General features: G+C 35.6%; 1 protein-coding gene across 2 annotated transcripts in view; it reads right to left on the reverse strand.

The window, feature by feature from the left end:
• The window catches only part of EPHA3 (EPH receptor A3), a 372,025-nt gene that overhangs the window by 19,382 nt on the left and 337,858 nt on the right, over positions 1-14,785 (reverse strand). For both annotated transcript variants that reach the window (XM_007468624.1, XM_007468625.1), the window contains exons 14-15: positions 5,348-5,497; positions 3,639-3,832 (exon numbers count right to left, since the gene is read on the reverse strand). In XM_007468624.1, the coding sequence (XP_007468686.1) occupies positions 3,639-3,832; positions 5,348-5,497 (344 nt within the window). The remainder of the gene's footprint in view (positions 1-3,638; positions 3,833-5,347; positions 5,498-14,785) is intronic.

Consider the following 14,785-nt stretch of genomic DNA (forward strand, 5'->3'; position numbering starts at 1 on the left):
GTGACAGACTCTTCCTTCCCCTACTGCTCTTCGGTTATGTTGTTGTCCCTCTGCCACTTCCTAGAACTCTCCAGACTCATTTGCAGTTTCTTTTTCCTATGCCAAGATCCTTTTTCTAAAAATATTTTTATGGAGGGGATGGTTCATTTTAAATCTGGCTTGGACTTCCCTGGTGGTCCAATGGTTAAGACTCAGTGGTCCCAATACAGGTTCAATCCCTGGTCGGGGATATAAGATCCCACATGCTGTGTAGCACAGCCAAAAAAAAAAAAAAAAAAAAAAAATCTGGCTCTTTTCCTTTTTTTAGTTCTCAGCTCAAATATCACCTCCTCAGAGGGCTTTTTCCTCAACCACCCTTTAATAATCTATCACAACCTTTTATTTATTTCCTTCCTGTAATCTGTACTTGTCTATTATCTACTGTACATCTTCTATAATGTAAGCTCCAGGATGGTAGGGACCATATTTGCCTTCACTGTACTCCAGCATCTGCACATGCCTAGCACATAGTAGCTTAGCATATAATAAATAGTTGTTGAAAAAATGAAGAAATGACTATTTGAATAAAAGAAATGACATTGGAGGAGCAGGGCTATTTAAACAATCAAAAAGAATGCAGATTTTTTTCCCTAAGTATAATGGAAATTCAAAGTTGGTTATAAAGAGGTGACTGAAATTATATTATATGTATATAACTTATCAATACATTTTTATCAATATATAATTTATCAATACATATATTGATAGGAAAATTCTGAAGGCTCTGTGACAAGATGCTTAGCGTGGGACAAGAATGGAAGCAGGGGACACATCAGGAGGCTACTGCAGTGGTCTAGATCAGAAGCAGAAAAAGTCATAGGAGAGAGTGTTTGCAGTGAAAAGGGAGAGAAATGGATCATGCTGACCCAGTGATCACCTGGATCAAAGCGTGGAGAGCAAGAAAGAGGTACCAAGACTGGCTATAATCCTGAATGGGTAAATGAATAGGTGCTGGTGTATTCAACCAAATTTGGAAGGCAGTGGAAGGATGAGGCAATCAGGAGAAAATAAAAAGATAAAATTTGAATATTAAGTTTTGAGATGTGTGTGAGACTCTTATTGGAGAAGTTTGGCTGTGAAGGGTGATAAAAAAAATAAGGAAGTAGTTGGCAGAGATGTGGGGCTAGCAGAGGTGCTGTTGACAAATAACATCTTCTAAATTTCCTTGATGATAAAAATCCCCCGGAGTTTTTATCAAATGTGCAAATTCCATTTCCCTTTCCTGCAGATTCCAAATTAGTAGCTTGGGTTAGACCTTGACATTTGTGCATTTAATAAGTTCTCCTGATGATTCTTGTATTAGGGAAATTTGAGAAACAATGTAATAATAGAACATATTTTTATGGCAATAATCTTGCAGAAATAAAGAGCCTCTATATGCAGGAGAGAGAGAAAGAGCCTGGGTATGCAGGGGATAGACAGAGAGAGAGAGAAAGGATTTGCCTCTGACATTGAAAGGACACTTCCTCTCTTCTAATTCGAGGTAAGAAGAACTTTCCTCTCTTGTAATTAGAGGAAAAAAGAACAAGATGGATGGGTGCAGGCGCCAGTTTGTTTTTGTTTTGCTGCTGGAATTTCCCATCTGATGGCTTCTATTTTCTCAATAAAGCATGTGGCAAGGGCATCACTGGAAAATTAAAGGGGAAAGGGAATGAGTTTAATCAGTTATGAAAAAGAATAGAATAATCGTTGTCAAAAGTGGGAAAGCAAATTTTCTAAAGAAAAATAAGATCTCTTGAGATTGTTGCATGGTAATTTGAGGTTGTTGTAAATAAATTTATAATAGCACAATCTGCCCACTGTGTATTTTAATGGCAATAGGTAAATATATAAACACAATTTCTAAAACTTTTATATTTAATGAATTAAGATGGGTGGCACTTAGAAAAATAGTTTCCCTAAAACTGCATGTTTTGTTGCAAAATACAGGGAATATATTAAAGTATTAAAAAATACATATTAGGATAAAAATAATCAATGTACTTCAATAAGAATGAAATAGTGAATGGAAAAAAAATTGAATACGAGGGTATATCCTCACATAATATGATCTGATATTAAGAATTTTCCCACATAGAACTGGATTTAAATATCTCTTGATCATATTACATGAGTTAGTCTTTATATTGATATTGATCCTATGGAAATGCTTTGGATGCTCTTTTATGATATGGAAAGAATTGAAAAGATGTTCTTTTTTGCTACGATTGCTATTGAGTAAAGATCAAAAGAAATGGCTTCAGGGTGCAAAATGAGGACCATATGTCCCAGGAAGGGCAAGTTTGTTATCCTGTTGGTTGTTAAACTGTCAGGTGGATTTCCAAAAAAGCCTGTACAGTCTGTCTCTGAAATTTAGGACAGAGATTCATCCTTGCAGGATAAGTTATCAATAGTTTTATCTACTGAATATATATTACTAAGTTCAATATTAGTGACCCCCCCAAAACTTATTTCCAACAAATAATCTATGATTCTTATATACTAAGACTTTGATTCAAATTTTCTTTATTCATCTTATTCAAATATAATGTAAAAACTGGATCATGTATGCTCAGTATAATTGTTCCTATTAAGGTAGAAAAATTCTATACTCTATTATAAGTGCATTAGCAAGTGCTCTATCAATTTGAAAGCCACAACTCTTGATAATTGTCAGTAAAACCAACAGATGTGCATAAAAGAAACAAGAAAAGAAAACTCCTATAAGGGATTATATTAAATCTTTTACACATGAGTCACTGTAAATCATCATTATGTAGTATGTATACATATCACTTAATACTGTGGAGTTTTGTGCACAGTAGGTGTAGTTCCTTTACTAAAACTCTGTAATTTTCCTTTAAGAACACACATCATCAAAATGTAAAAGTACTCTTTTTCACTATGTGTACAATGAGAATATAATTGACATTTCTCAAAACCATTAAGACAACTCAATGATTCTTACCACGGAGAATTACACATAAAGTCTAATAGACATTGTGCATTCAGGGTTGCGTTATGGCTATGATGTGTTGACATTTGTATGGCTGTCCAGGAACACTGACATTATTTTAGTCTTAGTTTTATCCTTCACAGTGTCTAACAAAGTAATTGGCACACGATATGGGTTAAACAAATTTTTTTTTAATTAAGTCAGGGAAAAATGCATTTCCCTAGCCAGTGCGATGGTTTGGAGGCATTGTTATTATTTTTGAAACTTTATTTTAAATGAGGAATAAATCAGGACTTTGCTAGAATTCCCCACCACTCCAGGAGATTTCCTTTTTTATTTTGTTTGTTTGTTTGTTTAAATAGGAGAGAGTGAAAAGGAGCTATGTGTCCAGGGTTTCTATTGTCCAAATACTCAAGCCTGAATGTATACATACTTCTGGTCAAGATGGAAGTTAAAAAATTCCAGAATTTTATCATTATCATTAAGTAGCATGAAATTTCCTCCTGAAAGTTTAAAAAGGAAAAGAAAACATGTCTCTCTAATCTTGAGGAATATAAGTACCAAAGTATGCAGCTGGGGAAGTGGAAGAAACAAATTAACATCTTGGAGATAGAAAATACATTCATTTCAGAGGGAGTGCAAGATGCAAAATCAAATGTGTCACCTTGCTGCCGCACTGGTGATGATCTTCAGACTGCCTGGGTTCCGGATAAGCTTGTCCAGAATGCTGACAATCTGCTCAAACTTGGGTCTGTTGTTTCTGTCTTTCTGCCAGCAGTCCAGCATCAGCTGATATAACGCAGCTGGGCAGTCCATGGGGGGCGGCAGTCGATAGCCCTCATCCACAGCTTTAATTACCTGTGTGAGAAGCAAAGTTTCCAGAGACTTAAGAGTTGGAATTTCTTTTACTTCTTCATGGGCAGGTCACACCTATATGACTATTTCAAAGTTAAGTGAAAAAGTGTTCATTTTAAATTTCTTAAAAGGATAGCAGCTTATTAAATAAATATTATCCATGTCTGAAAATATTATATAAAGGAAGATTGAGGCAGAGAAATTGGATTTAGGAAAGAAAAGTTTATAAAGTAACTTTCCAGATTAAAATAAAAAGAAATGTTCTATGATATAGGAAATTCAGTAATTTATAAAGAAATTATTATTTGGTAATACAGATTTCTATGGAAACTATACATGAATGAATTAATGCAGAAAAAATTACCATAGATTTTAGTTATATCACAGTTCAAATGGTACCTCTCAAATCGTAGTAAGTTCCTTTGGTAAAAGCCCATGTGCTGCACAACTAACTGACTAGTAGTCTATTCACACTTTTAAATCATGTAAAGTCATGATTTTCAAACTCTACTGTGTATCAGAATCATCTGGAGGACTTATGAATATACGGATAACTAACCGCTGATTCCATAGCTCTGGGGAAAGGCCAGATAATTTGCATTCCTACAAATTCCCAGGCCATGATAAAGCTGCTGGTCCAGAGACCACATTTTGAGATCCTCTGATACAGAAAGAATTTGGAAAATAGAGATGTGGTAAAGAGAGTCTGATTTTCCCAGTACCATTATAAAACATGGCTTGTTTGAAGAAGTTCAGAAAGGTTTTTATATCCAAATACATTAAAAGCAATTTTATATGTGGTGAGTAGGAAATGACTAAAAGCATCTCAGCTTTCCCTCTTATGTGTCTTTGAGATCATGCTCACAGTTTCTGGCTAAGCATAAAAAAACATCTCCAAGTGCTGATCTCACATGCCAATAGCATCCTTTCACTAAGCATTAGCAAAACATGACTTATAAAAACAAAAATCCTTTTGAGTTGTAATAGAAAGTTAAAGATTATTTTCTCTATCCAGAGACTTCAATTTGTATAACTAAATTCATGTGCAGGTTTAATACATTATGAGAAACAACATGCTAGTGATTGGTTGTTTTGTCTGACTTTGGGAAATACTATATTTAAGTAAACAAAACGTTGGCCCAGATGCATTAATTAAGTCTACAAAGGATGGCAGACATGTGTATCTTACTAATGTTACATTGCAACAATTTTTTAGCAAAAATACTTCAAACATTCCCTGATATCTATTGGCTATCTTGTCAGGCACTTATTTTATAAAATTTTATTACAAATGTCTTCACTTTGTCTCATTTCTAAACCCGGGCTTGAGGGAAAAATGTAAATCCTTCAGAGCAACTCATTTGATATCTTTACAAGATTTGGAAGCAAATTCATTTCTTCTAAGTATTCTGTTTCAATGTCACAAACAGGGAGCCACCTGGTTTCATTATGCTCCACTTCCTTGCACAGCTTGATCTCTTAATCCGAACCCATAACTCATAGACTAAAAATACTTACGTCCTGATTGGACATCTCCCAGTATGGTCTCTCTCCATAGGACATCACCTCCCAGAGAACAATCCCATAACTCCATACGTCACTGGCTGATGTAAATTTACGGTAGGCTATAGCTTCTGGTGATGTCCACCGGATTGGGATCTTCCCTCCCTTGGAATATAAAATCATATATACATACATGATCAATGACTAAAACATATAATATACATTACCATCTGAAATCTGACTGAATTTGTCAGGGTATTTCTTTTCTGAAATGGAATGCAGGTTTCTTCTGATATATCTTGATATTCTTCTATTTTAATACCAAGGAGCGAGTGGCATACTATTTACTGCAATATTTTCTCAATCAATTTGGGAAGATTTTGAAATGATGAAAGGAAAAAAAAGCATTTGGGAATTGCTAAAATGTTGACATTTTATGTCAATTATGGCACATTTATCAGTCATCTGTAGCAAAACAACTTGAAGTAGATATGCTATATATTAGAATTGAATGAGGTATCTCAAATCAACCTTTATTGAGTTAACATAGATTTATGCATGAACAAACAACCTTAGAGCAGAATGTGAATTAAGTTAATATTTGTAAGGAACTTACACCACTCCTTGATATTCCTAAGTTCTTAAAGGTATTTGTTAATTAAATAAATTCAAAATAAAATTATACATCTAAAAAACCTCTCTTCAAATACATTAATCAATCATCTTAATTAATTTACTCAGTGCTTCACTCCATCATTAACCACTGAAGTACCCTCCATGTACTAGGTAAACACCATATGAGCTAGAAAGATATAATAATTACATTCTGAAAACTTATAGTCTAGAGGAGAATATTGCTTCTATGAGTTATGGGAGATATAAAGGTATAATTCCCATAGAATTTGTTTTCAGTTTAACAAATACATTTAATAAAGATGTGCTGAGTAGCAACCATATGGGAAGTATTATGCTAGTCACTTTGGGTGAGACAAATATAAATAACACACTGGTCCTTCTGTTTGAGAAATATCAAGCAAATAGGACTGATAATTAGTTGTTGGAAATAACTAAATGCAGAAAGAAATAAGTATTTAACACTTTGCTTCTCAAACTGTACAATGCATATGAATCATCTTGGGCTCACTCTGATTAAAATGGAAATTCTGATTCAGTAGTTCCAGAATATAGGCAGGGTCTGCATTTCTAAAAAGCTCCAGGTGATGCTGGGGCTTTTTAGAATTGCAGACCTTGCCTACATTGAGTAGGAAGATAGTAGTGGAGACTGCTGTGCCGCAGAGCATGGAGCTGAGATTCTCACTAGAGAAATTGAGGAGGTCACATATGAATTGAGCCTCATAAGGTACATGAATTTTTGATACAACAAAAAAAAGGGATGGATGTTCCAAATAATTCACATCATCAAAATTTTATGCCATATTCATCAAAGTGTGTTCTATTGACATTGTACCTCATAGCACTTCACTGGTTCTTAAGTAATGTTCAAGGGTGACAATATATTGCTTTAGAGAAACGGATTGGCAATTTGGGAGGCAGATTATTAAACCTTATTATGCCTGAATTTCCACATCTGTTATTTGGGAAAGTAACAGTGCTCGTTCATAGTACTGTTGTGAGGCTAAATGACAAATTTCAGTAAAATCTCTAGCATAGTTCCTGGCACACAGTAAAGCCTCAAGAAACATCAGCTTAATACTCCCATACTCTGAGGGAAATAGCATAAATCAAAGCACAGAGGAGGAAAATATATGTTCTGGAAAAACTGTTTCCAGGGTGATAATACTACAGAGAGTGTGGAGGCATGCAGTAGGAGAGGATGGGAAAAGGTCGAATTGGGATTTAATCACAGGTACACTGAGCAAGTGTTATCCCATAGAGGAGAGTGGTATATGTGATTGGAACTATCTCAGTAAACTTGACACTTTTCTTCGATGTTTTCACACAAGTGAGCTATTCAGAAAGAGTACTGCCAGGATATCTTTAAAGGGCTTACACTGGGTTTTGAAGGATGCATGAAACTGTAGAGAAGTGAGCACAAAAAGGAGGACTGAGCACACCTTCTTGAGAAGATACCAACCTAAGGGTCATCCATGATTTACACCAGTGCAGTAAAATCAAGTTGGAGAGATGGGAGCTAGACCAAGAGAGTTTTGGGAGTTGGTGGGAAACACTACAGAGCTCAACGTGCACTGGTGTAAAGATTGTCCAGAGCCAGAAAAACAGAATAGAAAACTCTATGGAGATGAGAGGGCATATGGTCTTAGAAGTTGCCACTTTCTTTTCTCTCTCACTTACACTCACTCATTCATTCTCTTCTTTATAGTTTGTATTTTTTTTCAACAAAAATTTAAAAGATACTTTTTCATATTTAAATTTGGAGAGTCTTTTTCCTAGCCTAATATTGCCCTTTCTCTACCAACACATTCAATGTTAATAATAATATTTAAAAAAAACCCAAATTAACTTAATTGTACCTGCAGAGTCCAGATTTGGGTTTTAAGGAATCAGTATTTCAAATACTACCCCATAATTGTGATAAAAACAGAACTACACATGTGACATTTAACTATTATAAATCTATTCAGGATGCCAAATGGAATCATTGGGCATACATTCTTTCCCTTTTAAAGAACTCTGAGAATTAACAGAAGTCAAACAAATTGTACTCATGGGGCAAAGAAAAGATGATACTTTAAAATCTCAGCTGAATGTCTTATCTCTGCTACAGACACTTTGCCATTTCCTTTCCTTTGCCCAGAAACAAGTTAATAAAAGCATAAAAATGGCACTAAAAGAAAGAAAGAGAGAGAGAGAGAGAGATAAAGGAAGAAAGTCCTTTCCATGTTGAAAACTTTGCATCTATTTAGAAAATATAAGGCACAGATACGTGTCACCTTATCAAGATTCCTTGAAATAAAAGTACAGATATTAGGACAAAAACCAAAACCAATAGATTGATGACAACCATGAACAATAAGCCCACTTTCTGTGTTTTACTTCAACCAGGATTACAATGGTACATGCTAAAGTTGTTTCATCTTCAGTGCTTTACCCCTGTTTTCTAGAGAGGACAGCCTTGACATTAAGCATATATTTTTTTTTTTTTTGCGGTGTTCCAGCCTCTTACTGTTGTGGACCCTCCCGTTGCAGAGCACAGGTTCCGGACGCGCAGGCTCAGTGGTCATGGCCCACGGGCCCGGCCGCTCCGTGGCATGTGGGATCTTCCCAGACCGGGGCACGAACCCGTGTCCCCTGCATCGGCAGGGGGACTCTCAACCACTGCACTACCAGGGAAGCCCTGAGCATATTTTAATAAAATGTCTAAAAATAGTGAAATACTGAAAAGGTTTTTTTTTTTTTTTTAATTTGTTTTTAGGAAGAACATAGCTACACCTGTGTCGACGGAGCTTGGAAAGAATCTCTTCACTGGTGGTTCTGCATACAGACATAAACGCCACTGGAGGGACCTCTGTTGCCATAGCCACACCCATCTCTTTAGCGGGAGCTTCACTCTTTCAATTCTTGACTAAGACCCGTGCAGTGTGTTTTCTAATGAAGCACATGGTTACAGATTCAAGCAAATTATTTCCAGAACCATTTTCCCGTCAAATGCTGTCTATTTGCTGTGTAAATCTTGTTAAAACATTGTTTCAAACGCACACAGGGCTTCCCTGGTGGCGCAGTGGTTGAGAGTCCGCCTGCTGATGCAGGGAACGCGGATTCATGCCCCAGTCCGGGAAGATCCCACATGCCGGGGAGCGGCTGGGCCCGTGAACCATGGCCGCTGAGCCTGCGCGTCCGTAGCCTGTGCTCTGCAACGGGAGAGACCACAACAGTGAGAGGCCCGGGTACCAAAAAAAAAAAAAAAAAAAAAAAAAAAAACCACACAAAAAGAAAGTGTGTTTCGGAAAATATATGGTAAATTATTTTAATCAAAACACTTACATGTTGAATTCTGCTCTTACTGATGTGTTTTGTAATTGCTGCAGCCTGACGAATTCACACACACACAGACCCAATTATTGGAATAACAACTTCAAATTCTCCAGTATAACAATTTTTGAAACTCACTGGCTGATCTAATAATTCTTACGTTATCTTAAACTTTAATCACACTAATTCTTAACAAAATATTATGGCTTTGGCACCGTAGTCACCTGTGAAATGACAAAAGCCTTCCACTGCAATATTTGCTGGCTTGGGAAATGCAGTTTATAGCCTTTTTTCTAGTTTGTCATTCAGGTTTTTTTTTTTTTAACATCTTTATTGGAGTATAATTGCTTTACAGTGTTGTGTTAGTTTCTGCTTTATAACAAAGTGAATCAGTTATACATATACATATGTTACCATATCTCTTCCTTCTTGCATCTCCCTCCCTCCCACCCTCCCTATCCCACCCATCTAGGCGGTCACAAAGCACCGAGCTGATCTCCCTGTGCTATGTGGCTGCTTCCCGCTAGCTATCTATTTTACGTTTGGTAGTATATATATATGTCCATGCCACTCTCTCACTTTGTCACAGCTTACCCTTCCCCCTCCCCATATCCTCAAGTCCATTCTCTAGTAGGTCTGTGTCTTTATTCCTGTCTTGCCCCTAGGTTCTTCATGACCTTTTTTTTTTTCCTTAGATTCCATATATATGTGTTAGCATTCCATATTTGTTTTACTCTTTCTGACTTACTTCACTCTGTATGACAGACTCTAGGCCCATCCACCTCACTACAAATAACTCAGTTTCGTTCCGTTTTATGGCTAATATTCCATTGTATATATGTGCCACATCTCCTTTATCCATTCATCTCATTGAGGTTTTTAATCTGAGCTTCCCTCTGGCTCCTCACTGTATCAAAGCTTGAGTTGCTGCCCTTATAGGAAAGCATGAGGAAGGGGGAGATTTTGATTTTTTTCCCATTTTATTCCAAACATGTTATTCTGAACACATAATGAATGAGTAAGTGGCATTCAACCAGCTCAACAACTAAGCCAGTTTGCAAAATTAAATGTTTCCTTACCTAGAAATTTCCATTGATCAACTTTTTAGTGTATTAGTCTTTTTCTTAGTGGCTGGGCTCTGTTCCAGGTCACTGTTTAGTGAGTTCATATACTTAAAAGTAAATATATTTATTTTAATTACAAGAAGAAAACTCTTAATTTATATTTTCCTATATGATATCCATACAACGCATTCTAAGTGAACAACTGGGGCTAATTTGAACTCATTATTTAGAAGAAAGTGTAAATGAACAAGTATTGTTTGCCTTTACTCAATACTGTTATTGGAATCCCTAGGTAATTAGCTTTTAACCCTAGAATTTTAACCCTGGAACATTTAGCTTTCTCATTAGATGACTTTCATTATCTGCTTCCAGGTGTTTTAGACTGATTGGTTTTGCTCTGGGAATGAAGTGACAATCATATTCAAGACTCTCCTACTGCCCCTAGCCAGCCATCTTGTAAATGGCACCATCCATCACTGGATGAGGAAGAGAATAAAGATGACTGAGGATTATTCATTATTATTTAGGGATTTTTTTTTGTCATTGGCAATAGATTTATAATATACATAAAGCAACAAATAAAGTGTCTAATCTTTAATAGAGTACTCAATAAATGTTTTGCCCTTTCTTCCATTCCAATTCCCTTCAAATAGTTAGCACACTTTTACTATTCATGTAAAGAATTTATTAAATGAAGATATAAGGGAAAGCTCATTGCCAACTACAAAGTATTATTCAAATTTATCATTCGTTGCTAAAAATACATCAGAGTAAGAAGAGTTTTATAATTTTTTTTTACTTTTTCCATGATCAGTAAACAACCAGTCACTCTGGTTCAAATGAGAGAAAAATAAACCAACATATTCGTAGTACATGCTTAATTAGAAATCAAACTACAGGAGAGATTCTGAGCTCATAATATTATTATAGAGTTTGAGGCAGGGTGAGTGTACCTATTATCACAGACTCTTTAAATTCAACATTGTAGTTTCAAATTCTTTATATTCAAAACTAGTAAAATAAATTCGAGTAGTAGCTTTTGTCCTATACATTGCCATAAATAAAATAAGTGTGCCCAAACTATCATTTGAAATCATAAGACTATGAGAGGCTGAGTACCACCAAAAATTTAATAAATATTTTTAATCTATGCACATGAGTATTACTCCATTCCTTTGTAGGATGAGGCTAAGTAAAATGTTAAAACATAAAAATAATTATGCATAAGTAATACATGCTGGCTGAAAATATGGGACATATTTATCTGCTAGGTGAATGTCTATTCATGAGTTTACACCCATGACATTTTAATAAACGCAATCAAAATATCAAAAGTAAAGTGATCACGTTTAATATTTAAATCTTTGAGTGGAAAAGAACGAAAACTTTCAAGTATTATATCAAAAGCAAATGAGAATAAAATTTAACAAGAATAAAAAGGTGTACTGTTTGTTACTTTATGTTTGCTATCCTGAAGTTCAACATTCTAGGAGACTTGTGAGAAGATGGCTAGTCTGTTGCACAATTTTTCACAAATGGCAATGTATTCCACATTTTCCCCTGCAACTTGCAGTCCAGTGTGGACAGGAGAAATTATAAGTACCTGAGAGAGATATTTGATCCCCACTCTCTCATTCTTTCCACATTCTTTATACATGTTGGGTAACTTTAGAACAAGGTCTCTATATAGTAGCACTATTGACATTTTACACCAGATTAATTCTTTGCTGTAGGGGCTGTCCTGTGTATTGCAGTATGTTTACTAGCATCCCTGGCCTCTACCCACTAGATTACATCAGCATCCTTCCAATTGTGATAGCCAAAATATCTCCAGACAATATCAAATATCCCCTAGGGAGCAAAATCATCTCTGTTCGAGAACTACTGCTTTAGATTTTTTGTGACAAATCCTGATCAGCAAGGGAAAATGATTCAAAGAGGTCCAAGATTTAACTGGATTTTATGTAGACTAAGTGGAATTCTTTCTTTCTTTCTTTCTTTCTTTCTTTTAACCATTAGCACACATTCCATGTATATTTTCATTCCTGTTCTAGGCTAAAAAAGGGCCAAGTTCATTAGAGCTAATCTTCTGATATGTGGATTTTGGTAAATATAATAGCACCTCTTTGAGATTTTTCCCTCTATTTTTTGTTTTGTTTTCTTTTCTTCTTTTTCTCTTGCTTCCTCCCTTTAATTTTTTTGAAACAGGGATCTATTGCTAGGAAATCTTAAATTAAGCATCAATTTCTTTGTTAGATGGAAGCATCAATAACCAAAATTTTTGGTAAGAAATAGGCTTTTCCTACAAGAGGAAATGCTATCTAAGGCTACAAAATATAAATATCATTGACATAGTGAGATATTGGATAAGAGACCTAGAGGGCTCAATTTGACTCTGAAATAAGGGTGAAAGAAGAAGCTGGGGCCCATAAATTTTAATTTAGTCACACTTCATGATAACTCTCTCTGCCTTCAAGCTGAGCATCTGTAGATCTGAGACTATCAAAATAAAATAAATTGAATATACAAGAGTCTGACTCATTAAATTTCCTACAAGTAATGTATTGCAGAATTTATTTATACTTCTGCTTCTGATTGGACCACAAAAATTCCTCTTCCTTCCCCACCTCCCACCCCAACAAATTTAAGCCAACATTGCTTGACTTATATTTTCTTCTTCTTTTTCACATTCAGAAATTGCTTTTTCAGGTTATATATGTAGAGGGCATTTAAAAAATTTAGATGCTTTCAGAAAAACTGCCAAGCATATCCTTCAATGAGCTACCCAAAATTTGGATTTGATGAGACAAATGGTGTCATTTGGTATACTGCCTTCTTGCCATAGTAAAACTATTCTAATACAACTGTTATTAATGAGCTAAAACTTTGAAATCAGTTGGCAATTGAAGTTTTGGTTGGTAAAATGCTCCTAGGCGTTCAGAAAAGTAAAGCGTCAGATACCTACTCTAAAAATAATTTATGAAGATGTGTTTTTTACAATATTTTAACAGATCATAAAATGAAGCATTTACTTAAGGTGGTCTCTATGTCAGTATGTAAGCTCTCCAGATATTTACATATTTGAGAAAAGTCTCCAGTTGCCTGGAGCAAGCCCAGATTCTCAGCATATGGAGTGTTTCTAAAACTTCAATTGCAGAGGGACCTCCAGTTCAAACTCAACAGAATCAGAAGCTAATGCTTGTTCTGCATATTTGCAATGCCAAACCCAGAGCCAGTTCCTCCCAGTGCTGATGTCACATCTATGACAGTCAGTAATTGGGGGTGCAGGGGGATTTACGGTCACATGTTCCATTTGGATTCTTAAGTTTAGTAGGAATTAGGAGTTGTCATTTCTAGGCTTAGCTTTGACTGTATTATCTATTTTTTGCCAAGTTTCTTAGCCTCTCTGTGCAGATATCTTATCATTCATAAACTGAGGGTCATGGGAAACATAAAACTTGATTTTATGTTCAGTTTCATCTATCTCTAACAGCTGTGCTAACTTATAAACCTTTGCTCTTTCAACTTTCTATCTTAAACCTACAGAAATATCAAGGATGCTGACATTTTTAATGTTAATTATTTTGGCCCTTGTTTAGTCCAAAGATGATACTAACTTTGGACTAAACTGAATATCTATTGGCTGTAATATCTGGATTTACTTCCATAGAATTCTTACAGAAAAGTTAAAGGAGAATAAAAGGGCACAAGTAAAGATACTAGGGATTCTCTGGGCAGAGGCATTATGTAATTGCTAAACTCTAATCCAGGAGTAAAGTAGTACAAAACCTTGTTCACTTTGTCCAGAAACAGCAGTTAGAGTAGGAATCACAAAGTAAACATGTTCTTGGAAGATCCTGCAATTCAGTTCTCTAAACTTAATGAATTTAGACAGTTTAAATGAGACATTTGGCTAAAAGCCCTGAATTTTTCAGGTTCTTAGCTGAAGTCAGCTCATTCGCTGTGGGTTAGGGGGCTTCAAGTCTTGAGTTCTAAAGAAAAGGAGTGTAATTGCTGAAATCTCTGGACATTGAGCCCTAGTATCTTATGTCTGCCCCAATTTTTCTCTGATTATATACACAAATCTCTCCTTACTGATTTAGGAAATGCTTTGCTGATCCATATTTCACATTGCCTGCCTGTGAGCTCTGTCAGGTCATAGTTAGAGTGACAAAGGACTTCGGAGAGTTTATCTTAGTAAACCCAGAGTAATTGAGTGTTTAACCTGGAGGCAAATATTGGCTTCTCAGGTTAGAAGTGGAACTATAGAGATAAATCATTTGACTAAAGGATTTAGGATCTATCGTCAGGAAGTAAACTTCGTTCACTGCAGACAGCAGTAGACAACAAGGTGAAGGGCAATCCAAGAAGACTCCCAGGGGAAACATCTGTTCTAATTCCCAGTAGTTCAAATCTAAAAGTCATTGAGAGAATTGTT

This window comes from Lipotes vexillifer, unplaced genomic scaffold, assembly GCF_000442215.2.
Source record: "Lipotes vexillifer unplaced genomic scaffold, Lipotes_vexillifer_v1.1 scaffold1602, whole genome shotgun sequence".
NCBI lineage: Eukaryota > Metazoa > Chordata > Mammalia > Artiodactyla > Lipotidae > Lipotes > Lipotes vexillifer.